This window comes from Electrona antarctica (assembly GCF_951216825.1).
Source record: "Electrona antarctica genome assembly, chromosome: 10".
NCBI classification, from domain to species: Eukaryota; Metazoa; Chordata; class Actinopteri; order Myctophiformes; family Myctophidae; genus Electrona; species Electrona antarctica.
Window position 1 is genome coordinate 34,404,007 of NC_136791.1, and position 14,978 is coordinate 34,418,984.

A 14,978-nucleotide genomic window follows, 5' to 3' on the forward strand; every position below is an offset into this window, starting at 1 on the left:
AATGTGTTAGCATTGCAAGTGCAAGCCAATGTATACGAGGCCTGCAAGCTATATAGTTATCTTACTGAATTAACAGTCAGAATATATTATAGAAGGAGTTACAACAATAGATTTAAGAATGTGATCTTTAAAGTAATTGTTTTATATACACAATCTCTGTTGACAAAACAAGACTGAAGAAGAAACCTTTGAATGTCAGAACACTGCAGTCTAGGTAGGTAGGTAGGTAGGTAGGTAGGTACGTAGGTAGGTAGGTAGGTAGGTAGGTAGGTAGGTTCATAGATATATATAAGAAAGCTCGATGGCTCACCCGCGCTGCTGGCCAATGGAGAGCAACGTCGCTACGTGGCGGCCATCTTAATTCGGGGCAGCATAACATTGTGTATATGTACCTTTAAATAACCATAACTTTCTCAATTTTCAACCGTTTTTCAAACGGTTTGGTTTGTTATAAACATGAGAGACGTCTGCATACAGCATACTTATATGCTTTTATGACGTTAATATAAAAAAAATATTAAGCAGATAAGCATCCTAAATTATAGTCACGTTGATACCGTTTGTATTAAACCAACCCGTTTGTAAATCTGTCAAGATTTGAGCGAGTTATGACTATTTTTGTTTGAGCTGCCATAGAACATACTGTACTGTAGACGATATTTGTTTTCATAGGCGACCATTTCCAAACTCGGCTTGTGATTGGTTGTCAGTGGGGTAGGGAGCGCTGTGCTGTGTTCATTTGGACTGCACACAAGTGGTTTTGCCTACTAGTACTAACCCTATCTCTAACTCGAACCTAAACATAACCACAAGCAGGGGAGCAACGCATCCCTCACCAACCTTAATCCAAAAACTATTAACGTACCCCTCACCAACCTTAATCCAAAAACTATTAACGTACCCCTCACCAACCTTAATCCAAAAACTATTAACGTACCCCTCACCAACCTTAATCCAAAAACTATTAACGCATCCCTCACGAACCTTAAAGGGGCATTCAACTCATTTTCAACATTTTACTATGTCATTAATGTACATTAGAGCTGTACTAGATGTCTGAAAAAAATCATTAACATGGTGAAACACATCTTGATGATGTCATCAAGATGTGTTTCACCATGTTAATGATTTTTTTCATAATTTCAGTTCTAGCTAACACAGAATGGGGGGACTTTTTTTTATTATTTCCACACAACAGCTCTAAGGTATATTAATTACATAGTAAAATGTTGAAAATGGGTGGTTTTCCCCTTTAATCCAAAAACTATTAACGTACCCCTCACCAACCTTAATCCAAAAACTATTAAAAAGTCTGCGTTGTAAAAATAGTGTTAGCAGTGGGATGCAAACACGTGAAGCATCAAGCATGGTGGATTGCAAGTCGGTGTAGTAGTCCACTATAGGCTAGCGAGGCAGCTGGCAGAATGGAGTTTTGTGTTTGTATTAGAAGGTGAAGTTCCGCCCACGCGGGTGGCGCTTTCCTTGGCTACTAATAGTAGGGCGGGGTAGTAGTAGCCGGCGGGGTAAAACGAGCGCACCCTTGGAAATGGTCGCCTATGAATACAATATTAGCGTACTGTAGCCCCGAAGCAAGATGGCCGCCGGGTGAACTACCTCAGAGACTCCCCCTTGAGCCATCTAGCCTTTATATATGTCTATGGGTAGGTCGGTACTAGGTAGGTACTACTAGGTAGGTCGGTAGGTAGGTATAGGTAGGTAGGTAGCCTGATTAGTTATACACTACTGTGTTATATAAACTCCTTCATCACCTCTGCCCGCCTGGCACGCTGGCAGCAGTGTTGGGAAAGTTCATTTATTTTATGAACTAGTTCAGTTCAGTTCAGTTCAGAAATTTAAAAAGGAACTAGTTCTGTTCATTCCTAATTCAACATTTTGAACTAAAGTTCATGGTTCCAAAAAATGAACTATTTTAGTTATTTTTCGTTCTTTTTTCTTTATTTTTTTTATTATTGCCACAGCCCATAGCCATATAGAACCGCAGACTTTATTGAATAAAAGAATCACACCTGTGTGAAGTGAGTGGTGCAACTCCATGTGGGGGTTCCCGGGGGGGTTCCAGACCCACAGGAACGCACCCAGGGTGCCGGTCCGGTTCGGCGAGCCGTCCCGCGTCCGAAACGGTTGAGAAATGACAGAGTTACCGTGTGCCGGTGGTTGCACCACTCAGTTCACACGGGTGTGATTTTTTTTAAACATTTTGAGATAAAAATAGCTCTTTGCAATGTGAAATGCCACCGAATTTAAGGATTACTCCTTTTCCTTGTCTTTATTATGGGCCAACTTGTGAAAGCTACATGCTTTTATTGTGAAGGGTCTCAGTTCTTACAGCCTGCAAGCTCACAGCCTCACAGCCACAGCCTACAAGCTCAGTAGATCAACTATTTTCAGCATGGAACACGTGTACGACGAAGAATAAATCAGGCATCACTGCGCTTCTGTGGAGGGAGGGAGATTTATTTTGTTGGCCGAACGAGGCGATCATGTATGGACAGTTGGACACATACAACATACCTCATCGACGCAAAAATAACAAGCAATTGGAATCTATTTTCCGTGGCACATTATAAACACATTTACTTTACCTCCTCAGTGTTTGGGTCGGGCCATGTAGGACTGTATGTGTCTGCTGTCTGCGTGCATATGCGCGCTGCGCGCTCCAGTGTAATTGTGCGCCTTGAGAAAGATTAGTTAATTTGTGTTATTACATGGCTTGGTTGAATGCTTGATTCTGATTGGTCAATCGCTTAATTCAGCGGTGAATTATGTGTCGATAATGACCGCTCCGCTGTATAACAGACCGCTGCCTAATCAAACCCTCTGAGCACCAGCTGCGCGGCTGCGCCCCGCTTGTATACTGCTGTTTCCAACATGACAGCCATGTAAACACACACACACTAGTGACACACAATGTCATTTACAGCTAAACATTGCTCTTAAAAATGTTTTTGAAAACATTTGAGCGAGAAATAGACGAAGCAGGACCCGAAAATGGATTCTATTTGATCAACTCACTTCCTTGTTTTCCGACAGTGCTGCAGCCCTGCAGCTGCACACGCAGCCAGCTCGAACTTATGGAATACTTTTTTTGTTGTGTTTTGGGTCAATGTATTAATTAGCCATGTAATAAGCGGGATAATATCTGGCTAGGTGGTCATTGTCGGGATATAATTCACCTTCAGGGAGTGTAACCACCGAGGCGAAGCCGAGATATTATCCCTTACTTGGATAAGGGCTTATTGGTGGGTTTTCCGCTAGATATTAAGGACTGGTTAGGGTGTGTTTTAGCGGGGGTTTCGCCTGTAAGGCTCACTCACTTTTGAACAAAGTTGAACGTGAGAAAGTGACGTTCACACACGCCAGAAATGAACGCGTTCACAATGACGTTCATCAGGCAGAAATACAGTACGTTCAGTTCACGTTCAGCCGAAATAGGAACGCGTTCGTGAACTATCGTTCTTTGAACACGTTCGGGTACATCACTGGCTGGCAGCACTACACTAGACGCTGGCAGTACTACACTGACCTGCATACCACCAAGGGCCATGTCTCTCCACTGTATCCCCACTGATGGCCCAGCTAAGGGCCATGTCTCTCCGCTGTATCCCCACTGATGGCCCAGCTCACTCCTCAAATCTGGAGCTTTTCAAATCCATATGCTATAATAATTTGACAGCAGATATGTTATGAAGTCATGGGATAATGTTGTTTGGAAAGATTATTCACCAACAGATAACACTTTTCACATAATCAGATTTGATACAAATCAGAATATGGCATTGGATTCCCCATACTATGAAAACCTAAAAAACGCAATGAAGTTATAAATGTACTTAAGCATATACGTATTGGTGGCCGCCATCTTTAAATGATCACTGTTGAGGCATTAGCAGCCATTTATTTTAGCTGGGCATACAGCAGATTTGGATTCAGCACCACTTAATAGCCCTAAAAAATATGTATGCCATATATTTACACAATTTGCCTTCAGGGTTAAATTTTTGGGGAATCTGACCAAGAATAATAATACCTGTCTCTGTTAAGCTCCGTATAACAGAACAGTATGTTCTTTTCAAAGGTCTTTTCCACACAGGGGGAAGGACTTACAAACTGAAGCTCTTTGAATGCAGCAAAACCTATTAAAGCATATTATAAAGCAGTGCACAATTGATCCAGCATATTTAAAGCAAGAACAAATAAACCTTCAAACAAAAAAGTTAACTACTACATGTAGTGTGTCCTCCGGCAAATATAATGCTACATACAAGGTCAAAACTTTGTATACCTTTAAAAATAATATAACAGGCAAGAACAGCTATTGGCAGCCAAACAGGATGTCATTACTAGGTACTGCTAACCCTGCCATCTCTGCACCTGAAGTATGGAAAGAACCTATACATTCTATCGACTGAAAAGAGTGGAGAATGCTAGACAGAATCAGGCATTTGTGTTGCTAACTAGCCCTTCGCCATGACACCTGCGCAGACCCTGCAAGGAGAGCCAAGAACAGCAGACAGCCTTGCAAAGACATTGAGGAGCTTCTGGCACAATGCCTGCACAGTCTCCCAGTTTATGGAAACACAATGTACAATGCATACTACTGAATATGCATACATATAAGTATGTAGATGCACAAGACACACATGCACGCATATGTACACCGCGCACATGCGCACACGCACACGCACACGCGCACACACACACACACACACACACACACACACACACACACACACACACACACACACACACACACACACACACACACACACACACACACACACACACACACACACACACACACACACGAGAAGTACTGTAGTTGGTCTTGGTAGCAGTACCAACATCATAAAAACTCCCTGACTGTACCCTGCTTGCCTCTCTGTTCTCGTTGTTTCCAAGGAGACTGCAGCACATTGGTATTCTGAAGGGACATTTCATGAGCAATTGGAGAGAGAGGGAGAGAGAGAGAGAGAGAGAGAGAGAGAGAGAGAGAGAGAGAGAGAGAGAGAGAGAGAGAGAGAGAGGGAGAGAGAGAGAGAGAGAGAGAGAGAGAGAGATGAAAAAAGAGAGAGGGATGGCACAGAGATAAAGCCAGAGACAAAGAGAAAAGATATGAAAGCAGAGAGATATAATGATATACACATAACATTATAGGGAGTAGAGATAGCTCATGTGAAGAATAGAACCACATATATACTGTCTGTATAGAGATGGGTGTGTCTATGACATCATTTTCAAACCCCGTGGGATCAGCACAGCTCAGTGTCTTGAGCTCCACCGTGTTGTGTGTGATAATGGATAATGTAATCCAAGGAGATGAGGTAACGAGGTCATGTAATGCACATATATTTAAACAGTCAACATGCAGGGCTTTATGCAACATGAAAGGCATGGGACAATTGGGACGTGTACAGGGCAGGCCGGCATGACCCCCGCACATGTAAGACAAGAGAAGGTTTTTGCTTACCCATAAACTCGATGCCCAAGTGATCTGTTATTCCGTGAGGCACGTGGAGAAGGAAGGGTGGGGGGAGAGGAGGGGGGAGAGAAAGAAAACAAGTGGTTAGAAGATTGTTGTGTTAGCATTGTCTGTCACATTGTATAGCTGGATCATAGGCCACTTCAGAACTCAAGGCACATGCCTGCCAGGGTTGGCTGGCCGACACACATAATGCATGTTCAAATAATAATAATAATGAATTGCATTTTTATAGCGCTTTTCCAAGTGCTCAAACCGCTTTACAATGGTTCATTCATTCATACATTGGGAGGTGAAGCGGCGAACAGTCGACGCCAGCGTCCTCACTTCCCACATTCACACACCAATGGTGGCGAGCTCACACCGACCGACTCATTGGAGGCAATGTAGGGTTCAGTGTCTTGTCCAAGGACACTTCAACATGTGGACAGGAGGAGCCAGGATTCGAACCGCCGACCCAGGGATCATTGGACGACCTGCTCTACCTCCTGAGCCACAGCCGCCCACATGTGTACACGTGTACTCACACGCAAGCACGCACATGTACCCAGCAGGCAGCAAGGCTATAGGCATAATATACACACCGGATAGTGCATAGAGCACCGAAGTCTGACGTCAATATCGGTAGAGGGCGCAAATCCACAGGTTTGTGTACTTTTTATTTGCATTATAATCCCCATAGGGGGATTTTAGATCGTCTTATATATGAACTGTGTTTGAAAAATAAACATGTCACCCTGGCCGCTTCACTCATATGGATATTAAGAATCAACTGACTGAGAGAAAACGCTAATGTTACTGCTACTGAATTAGTTAAATCTTCGCTAGAAGCAGACTGCATCATATATGAGTGACTGACTGTTGCAAACGATACAGAGACACCTCCCTGACATTAATGCCGAGACAGCTTGTTTATTTTTGGACCACAACGCTTATATGAAACGATTTTGAGCGAGTTACGTCAGGACTTCGGTGCTCTATTTCCTCTAGTAATGTAGTGTCATACAACTGTGTCGCTTTCCAAAATACCTTTAGGCATTCAGTTCTCAGACTTCCGATCCTGGTCATTATACACCAGCTGTATCATTAAGAAGGCGCAACACAGAGACACCATGATCATGATCTGCCACGCTACCATAGAGAGCATCCTACAGGAGGCATAATGGTGTGATTTGCAACCTGACTGAACAAGACCACAAACAACACCTGTCAGGTGTAAAAGGAGCAACTTGGACACTCAGGCATGAAGGAAGCATGAGTTCAAGTCCATTGCTCTCCCCATGTTGGCGGAGGGTGTGTAGAGCCCAGGATCACATTAGATAATTGACAAAGGGGTGAAAAATGGGTTACAAAATCGTGGGATAAAAATTATATATATATTTAAAAAAAAAAGAAAAGACCACAAACAACTTAGAAGGATAGTTAAAATGGTACAAGGAACACCACTGCCACAGCTTCAGGACATTTATACCACCCACTACAGAATGAATTTTGGGAGGTCCGCCAAAAAACTGAATGGCTGGAAAATGGAAATTAAGAGTTTACATACAGTAGTACACATAGTGCATGCATAAACTTATATATCTGGTTTCAGTATTTAATTTATGATGTATTTTCGCTATTATTAAGGTTATTGTAGCGGTCAACTTGTATTGGGGTGGGGAGGGGGGAGGGGCGGGGGTCACGAGACACGGCCAAAGCATTTCCGGGGGTCCCCAGCCAAAAACGTTGAGAACCCCTGATTTAGTCAACTAAAATGGTATTCACTGAGTCGACTAAAACTAGACTAAAACAAAACAAAAATCAGCATGAGTAAAATATGAAAAACAACCAAATGAACACTGACTGCATGTCATCCGTCTCTTGCAACCGTACGGTCTCTAATGCCTACAAAACATAACCCCCATGCCTCCTCAACGCAAACACACTATTACGACATAATCCATGGAAAGCAATCATTTATCTGGTGTCAACAGCAGCTTGATGGTCACTCAGTAGTCCCAGATCTAAACACTGGGTGAGCAGCTCCACTTAATGCCAATGGCTCTGTCCAATCTAACCTCCATCTTATCGACCAGCGTCAGCCCCCATATAAGCGGATCATCTTTCACTTTACTGATGACCCAATAGACATGTCATTCTCTGTCTGTGTGTCTGTCTCTCTCTCTCTCTCTCTCTCTCTCTCTCGAAAAAAAAATAACGATAAAGTGTGTGTGTGTTGATTATTAGGAACAGAAATTGTTGTTTGCTTAATTGCTTCCTCCTCATAGGAAGTATCAAAGTACAGCTAAGGCCTAGACACCCAGGTAGAATTTCACACCCGTGTGGACTTCTGTGAAGTGAGGGGCGCTCTTATCATCGTACATCATCATGACGAAAATAGACACTATGCCTATTTGCTCAGATACTATGACGTAAAACTGTCCATTCATTGTCAATGGGAATTCAATATTTGTGTAAGACAAAAATAGACACTAAGCCGATTTGCTCAGACACTATGACGTGAAATTCTCCATTCATTGTCAATGGGAATTTAATGTTTGTGTAAGACGAAGATCTACTGAATATAGGAGGAGCTAGCGCCCCTCAAAAATAATATGGCAGTGCCAAAATAACGTGGGGTGCTTCCCGGCCTGTTAGCGGAGACTGAGAGCCAGACGGAGAGGCAGGTGCTAGTGACAGGGAGTCCATGGCCAGTCTCCATGTACTTCCCCTCCCCATGGAGAGAGAGAGACACACGCACAGGCAGGCGCGCACACACACACACACACACACACACACACACACACACACACACACACACACACACACACACACACACACACACACACACACACACACACACACACACACACACACACACACACACACACACACACACACACACACACACACACACACACACACACACCGCAACTCCATCTAAAAACACATCATTGGGCTAAAACCGGCCATAGCCGTCATCACAAATGTGATGAGGTCAGCGCAAGTGCAGGCTATGGCCAAATTTAGCCCAATGAGTGTTTTCATGCAAAACTAATGCTTGGAATGGATTCAGCATCATGAAAACCCCCTAGTTTGACATGTCACATGCTATTTAAAGCAAAAGTATTAAGTAAAATATTTGCCTTATATACACAGAGGCCATCCTGTACAGGCCATTTTCAAAACTTCCCCTCAGACAATTCCAGGCAACGTTTTTTCTGTTATTCAGTATTGAAGATACAAAATCAGCTGAGTTTGGTTCTTTTGCAATTAGTTTGAGGTCAAATTACATTATTAATGGACTATTGTGAGCTGTCGACAGTGTTCTGTAACGGACAGTACAGCTGCTCTGTCAAGGACTGAATGTCAGAAGGTTCACCCACGGGCACATTCAGAATTTCAGATGTAACTGAAATCCTTGTGTTCAGCCGCTTTATTGGTAATACTGATTGAATGAGCAGTGCTTGGACTTGAATGGCAGTGGTTAAAGAGTTCACCTTTATTAACCTCGTCTCACAAGGCTTTCCACCTCGGAGGAAAGCCTGGTCTCTGTTCCAAAAGTGCCGTGTGAACCAGTCTGGAACGGATGATATCGCTACGTGACGTCATGTTGTAGTATTGTTTCGTAGTCATCAGGCAGCAACAATCAAACAGAACTTCCTTTTCCCTCAAACCGGAAGAATAACGATAAAAGCTCTCGTAGCCTGTAGCTTTTATTGAGAAAAATCGGTTTGAGGGAAAAGGAAGTTCCGGAAGATTGATGACTACAAAACAATACTACAACATGACGTAGTGATATCATCCGCTCCCGACCGGTTCGTAAACCCGAAATGGAATGGTGCCCAGGCTACACATTTACTGAAAACAGTGAACTTTTCCACAGAACATATATACAGGTAGTTTTAGTTTAAGTTTCTGGGTTATTACTTGCGCAAGCAGAGTGCGCAAGTACTGTAATCGCCGCTAATCGGCTGCGTATGTCAGTCGTATGTCGGTGTTGTCTGACGGCCAATCAGGGATTGGCTGATGACCTAACTAAGATACGTTTGGTGATCAGCTGGGTATGTATGTATGTACTGTATGTAACACTAACATGTTCGATTAAATATGGAGATACTACTGATGTCATGTTGATGACAAACATGGACAAACGTGAATGGAGTTCTATTTAGTGAAGCAGCACAAACAAGCGCTGACAATTTGTAAAGGGTCGGATTAGCCAATCAGGGTCCTCCCCAAACACAGAGATTTGGTCCGACAGACAGATACAGATATCCATGTTTTTCTCTTCTCGGTAACTGTTGGCACAACCTTGCCTACATACATGCTAGTTTAATGGTCAGATAGTGGGTGGTTGAGTTATGCCAGGGAGGGAGGGCGGCACGCACGCACGCACGCACGCACGCACGCACGCACGCACGCACGCACGCACGCACGCACGCACGCATACACGCACGCACGCACACGTTTTTAAAATGTATAAATAGATTAGCACTGAACAACCATCCCAACACATACTGTTCAACTCTATGCTTAAATAGCAAAAATAGCAGCTATACATGCTCGAAACGTGACACATTGTGATCGTGTATAACTGCTATTTGTGGTGTATTATGATAGCATCGTACAACACAGTACAAACTTGGCTTATGCCTGACACTGTCGTATGATGAAAATAGCAAGGCATGGTCTGGCTTGTGCGCGCACACACGTACACACACGCGCACACGTACACACGCGCACACGCACACACGCACACGCACACACACACCTCACTCTGTTTTCCCCCCAATAACAGATCAAAGGAACACCTGTACAGTTGTGCATGTCAAAGCGATGGCATCAGATCATAAAGCCTGAGTGATGGCTTCGCTCTCTCTGTCTTTGTCTGTCTGGGCACAACAGCGATGCGCTGCATGCCATTTCCAATTTATGCTTACAGTACTGGATTTGAGAGAAGGGGCCATAAATCGATGCCTTGACAGATGGCTGTGGAGAAAGAGGAGAGCAGGGGGTAGTGAGAACGTGATGCCGTGCAGTCATAATGAAACGCAGCATTGATAAGAAACTCTGCGCATTGCAGTCTGCCTGTCTCTCTTCTTTCAATGGGTCCTCACTTTACCGTATCCATCACCTTCTGCTTTTTCTCAGACAGTGGACACACTGGATCAAATGTGCAGGCTAGCAACCCCCCACCCCCCCCACCCCCACACACACTTAGGGGTACAAGTTAAAAAAATAAAGTATTTATTCACATTTAGTAACTGTAGTTGCATCTGAGACCGCATGCTCACTGGTTTGAGCATGCTAATTCCAGTCCTCCAGCCATTTTTCTCCCCTGATTTTCAAATCCCCATTCTGCGTGCTTCAGTTACCATGTGTCCCACACCGAGGGAGTACCACACAAACACCATAAATAACTGTCACCTTTCAGTGTCTCAACACAGACAGATTAATAGCTGTTAGCTGTCCATAACAGTGGCATACGAATGCAACAATGACACTAATCAATCCATTTGGTATGCCAGTGTCATCTTGTCATTGACCACCATCGTTCACTGTCATGTCCCAGCATTTCCTCTCTTTCTCCCTGGCCTCATTCGGGTTCTGGCCCACACTGGTTTCTATTAGTAACCAGGTATCTTTATCTATAGTGCCCTGACCCCTGTCCGCAGTAGCCTATACATTCACACAGCATCAGGAATACTGATATTATGGATACTGTCAAACTATCATATTCCAGTTCCAGGCTGTACTGTATGCTGCTGTCACATCTTCCAATGGCTCCTTTACTGTACTAGACCGGTGCCGCTGGCATACTGGAGAACGGTGCAAGTCGGACATGTGGACGGACAGACAAAGAGATTTTTTCTATTAGATAGACATTACGAGTGCATGATGGCTTATAGCATTTCCTCTACCAAGGCCTTCCAACGTCTGAATATCCATCCTGGTTGTGCTTTTTGGTCAATTAACCCTTTCAATCTGACATGACAGCATCTGTGTCATTTTAGATGTTGCTATATGTGTATATCGCAACATGTTTTCAGAAAACTATTACAATTAAGAAGCCGTTTTTTCCGTCCTCAGATGAAAAAGGGCTAATAAAAACGTCTACATTGTTTAACATAAACATCAGCAGTATCATCACAGGATCAGTGTTGACAGCATCCCACTCCTTCACTTTATCCATACAATCCATGGAAGCAAGTTGTATGTACTGCATAAAGCAAGCAATACATTATTTTACCAAGCTGTAAACACTACACTCTGTGCTCATTTCTGAATTCTGATGGGTAGACATGGCTTCTTTTCCATTTAAAGACAAGCTCCTCAGAGATCTATGTAAATATACAAGAAAATATACTGAACTGCCAAATAAGGCCAAATAAATTAAGCCTGGGCTTTTACAATTCTGACGTGTAGTGTTTGAGTTGACCCATTTGCGGCAGAGCTACTAAGATAGTAATGGCGGATCCAGTGATTTTCATCTGTGCTGTCCAATGGAAAACAAACAAACTTGACAATCATTTGGAAATTCAGTGCGGCTGGGAGTGAAGATTTGCCGAAGACATGCACAAAATATCCTGCTAGAAGGTAGACCCAATGAGAACAGTGAAAACAGTCTAAGTCCAAATTTCAGACTGACCCCTCCACGAAAAGGCCTCGTTGTCCTGACCCCTTATCTATCATTTATACATTATGGATAAATAGTGTGGACTTAGACTGTTTTTTGTCTGTATTAAGCTCTTCTATTTTGGTTTTGGGGTCCCTGTAAACAAGTCTTTTTCATGGGGATTCCACCACTTAATAAGCATAATTTTGGTTGTCCTTGACCTATAGACAGCAAGCCCAAAAAAGCAACTAAACTACAGAAACAAACTACAAAATCATTATTTTTAATATTGGTAATTACTATCCGCAATTACCAATATTACCCCCGTTTGGCAGATTCAATATAATAATGATTGGATGATACATAGGCCGTGCTTACAGAATGATTTATTTTTGTGAGCGAATATATAGTGACAAAACTCTAACCTACAGTACATTAACATTAGACCTTTATTATCTTTGAGTCAGGTCCTGGGTATTCTGGTCTTGTGATACAGCAATTTACTTACAAATCCATCATCATCACCCATGGACACGTACGGTTCCAGCAGTATGTAATTCAATGTAACAGGTGGTAACACTATCTGGGTTAGTGGGTTCCGTAATCACAGTATGTGGGTAGAACATGGGACTGCTATAAACTGCCACAGTTAAGACCACTGTCAGGCATAATGTAGTAGAATAAAACACATACTGTAAGCCAGGACACAAGTCACACACTTCTATTGTTGTGTGTTTCAGGCTGCCATTCGCTGCACCCCACAGCCCCTCCCGATTCTCTCACTTTCTGTCATGTCACATGTGAGAACGCAGAGGCAGCATAATGTATAAACACCTGCCCCATGAAATGAACAGAGGAAGGTGAAACGGACAGGATTTGGAGCCGGCGCTATCAACCAACCATGAAGGACCGTCCCGTGTTCTAGTGAAGTCTGTTTGACCTGAACAACCATCCTTGACGGTAGCTCCCGTGGATGTAGGTTCTCAGACCATAGGCTGTGGAGTATAGCCAGGTGGAGGGCAGGTTAAGCACAAATAATGAACTCCGACACTGCTTCACCCGAGCTGAGCACGGTTGAACAGAGATGTTGAGTCTGGGGGGGGGGGGGGGGGGGGGGGGGGTCTACTGTATATGAAGTGAAGTGGCAGGTACCCCACTACTCAAACTATGTTACAAGTAAACAGACACAAATCAAAAGAGAGTGCACACACACACTGCTATAATATTTTATCTTAACATTCTTGCAGTTCAATTCAATACAATTCAATTCAATGTTGTGTACAGTATTTTGAAAATTAACCCATTGAGCCAATTCTGAAAATGCCTTCTAAATCAGAGGTTCTCACTTCTCACACTTGACGTACAAGCTTGCAGTGCAGCACGGATATATTTGAATAGCCAATGCAAAAATCTAAAATGACACAGATGCTCTCCGAGTTTTAATGGGATAATAGGAAGAGGACGTTTTTCTTATTCTTCTAATGGGCAAATTGCTAGAATTGTTCAAAAAATATTCTAATTGTCAGGTATGTTTATATAATGATAAGCAATCATACAAAGCAGACCGCTAGTCATTATATAGAGTCTATATAATTACTAGCGGTCTGCTTTGTATGATTGCTTATCATTATATAAACATACCTGACAATTAGAATATTTTTACATTATAGACAACATTGTGTGTTAACACAAAGTGTGAAATCAATTGACACCTAAATTGTTTCATCCTGTGTCTGTCTTCTTTAGACATCCCACAAGAGAATGTACTTTTGTGACATAAGAGGGAACTAGGGGGTGTGTGATAGAGAAAGACAAGAGGTGCAGAGAAGCAGGGATGGATCGGTGGGTTAAATCACAGGCAAGCGGATCAGCATGGCTCTTCTCTCTGGGCAGAAGAGATTTGTACGGCAATGGTTGTGATCGAGTGGGGTAAGTGAACTCCCATCACTCTTGATGTTCCCACAGGGACGGACAATGACACTATACTTACTCTTCAACTCCTAAAACCTAACAAAATGGCACATTAAAAAGTAATTTGGCCTCAGAAGCATTGGGTCATTTTGTCCAGTGATAGGCGGTCTCTCCTTCCAATGGCTCCATCAGCCAGGTGTACCACTAGGTCATTCACCCATTTTCCATCGGTGCCCGCAGAAAACTGCCATAATGCTAAAGCTCACAGTTGTCCAAGAGCAGTGCACACTGCACATACCGGTAATACACATGAACAATGGGCACTTACTTGTGCACAACAATTTCTAGAGGCCTGGTTCGAAGCGTGCCGTGAACCATTTCACATTCAGGCCGTTGTTTAAAGCCCAATTTCACTTTTAACCCATAGGACATGTGGAAACGGATTGCTAGGACGTGTACACACGTCCTAGCATTTTCATTGATATCAAACGAGAGAAAAATTCTGATTTATTTTATTTTTTATTTTTTGGGGGGGTTGGCCTCTCCTTCTGCACCATACTCCTTGCTCTTCGCGCATGCGCGGTCCCGTTCACTTCCCTGTATACGGCTCAGAAAGAATGCCTCATATCTGCTAATCTAGGGAGCTCTCCGTGGTTTTGACCAGATGGATATACTAAGCTCTTCATTTCTGGCTTCAACATGCCTCTCGTTCAAAATATGAACGCGAGGGATTATTCAGCGATTTTATCGTAATGATAGCGAGGTAAGCGCACGCAAAAATATTTCTCCCGGTTTTTGTCTGGAACAGAAGGGGGGGGGGGGGGCTTACATAGTAAAAGCGGCCATATCTGCGCGGCACCCCGAGCTGTTATTTTGAAAGAAATCCCGGCGCTGATTGTGTTAGGCCTATTATGCAAATTTCCAGCCATTATAATTTTATTCTGGGACTCCACTATAGTAGCTTTG

The 14,978-nt window shown here is 43.2% G+C and overlaps 1 protein-coding gene across 2 annotated transcripts in view; it reads right to left on the minus strand.

Annotated features, from left to right (window-relative positions):
* nrg3a (neuregulin 3a) overlaps positions 1–14,978 on the minus strand; it is a 505,465-nt gene that overhangs the window by 41,375 nt on the left and 449,112 nt on the right. For both annotated transcript variants that reach the window (XM_079511785.1, XM_079511784.1), the window contains exon 5: positions 5,489–5,512. In XM_079511785.1, coding sequence (XP_079367911.1) covers positions 5,489–5,512 — 24 coding nt within the window. The remainder of the gene's footprint in view (positions 1–5,488; positions 5,513–14,978) is intronic.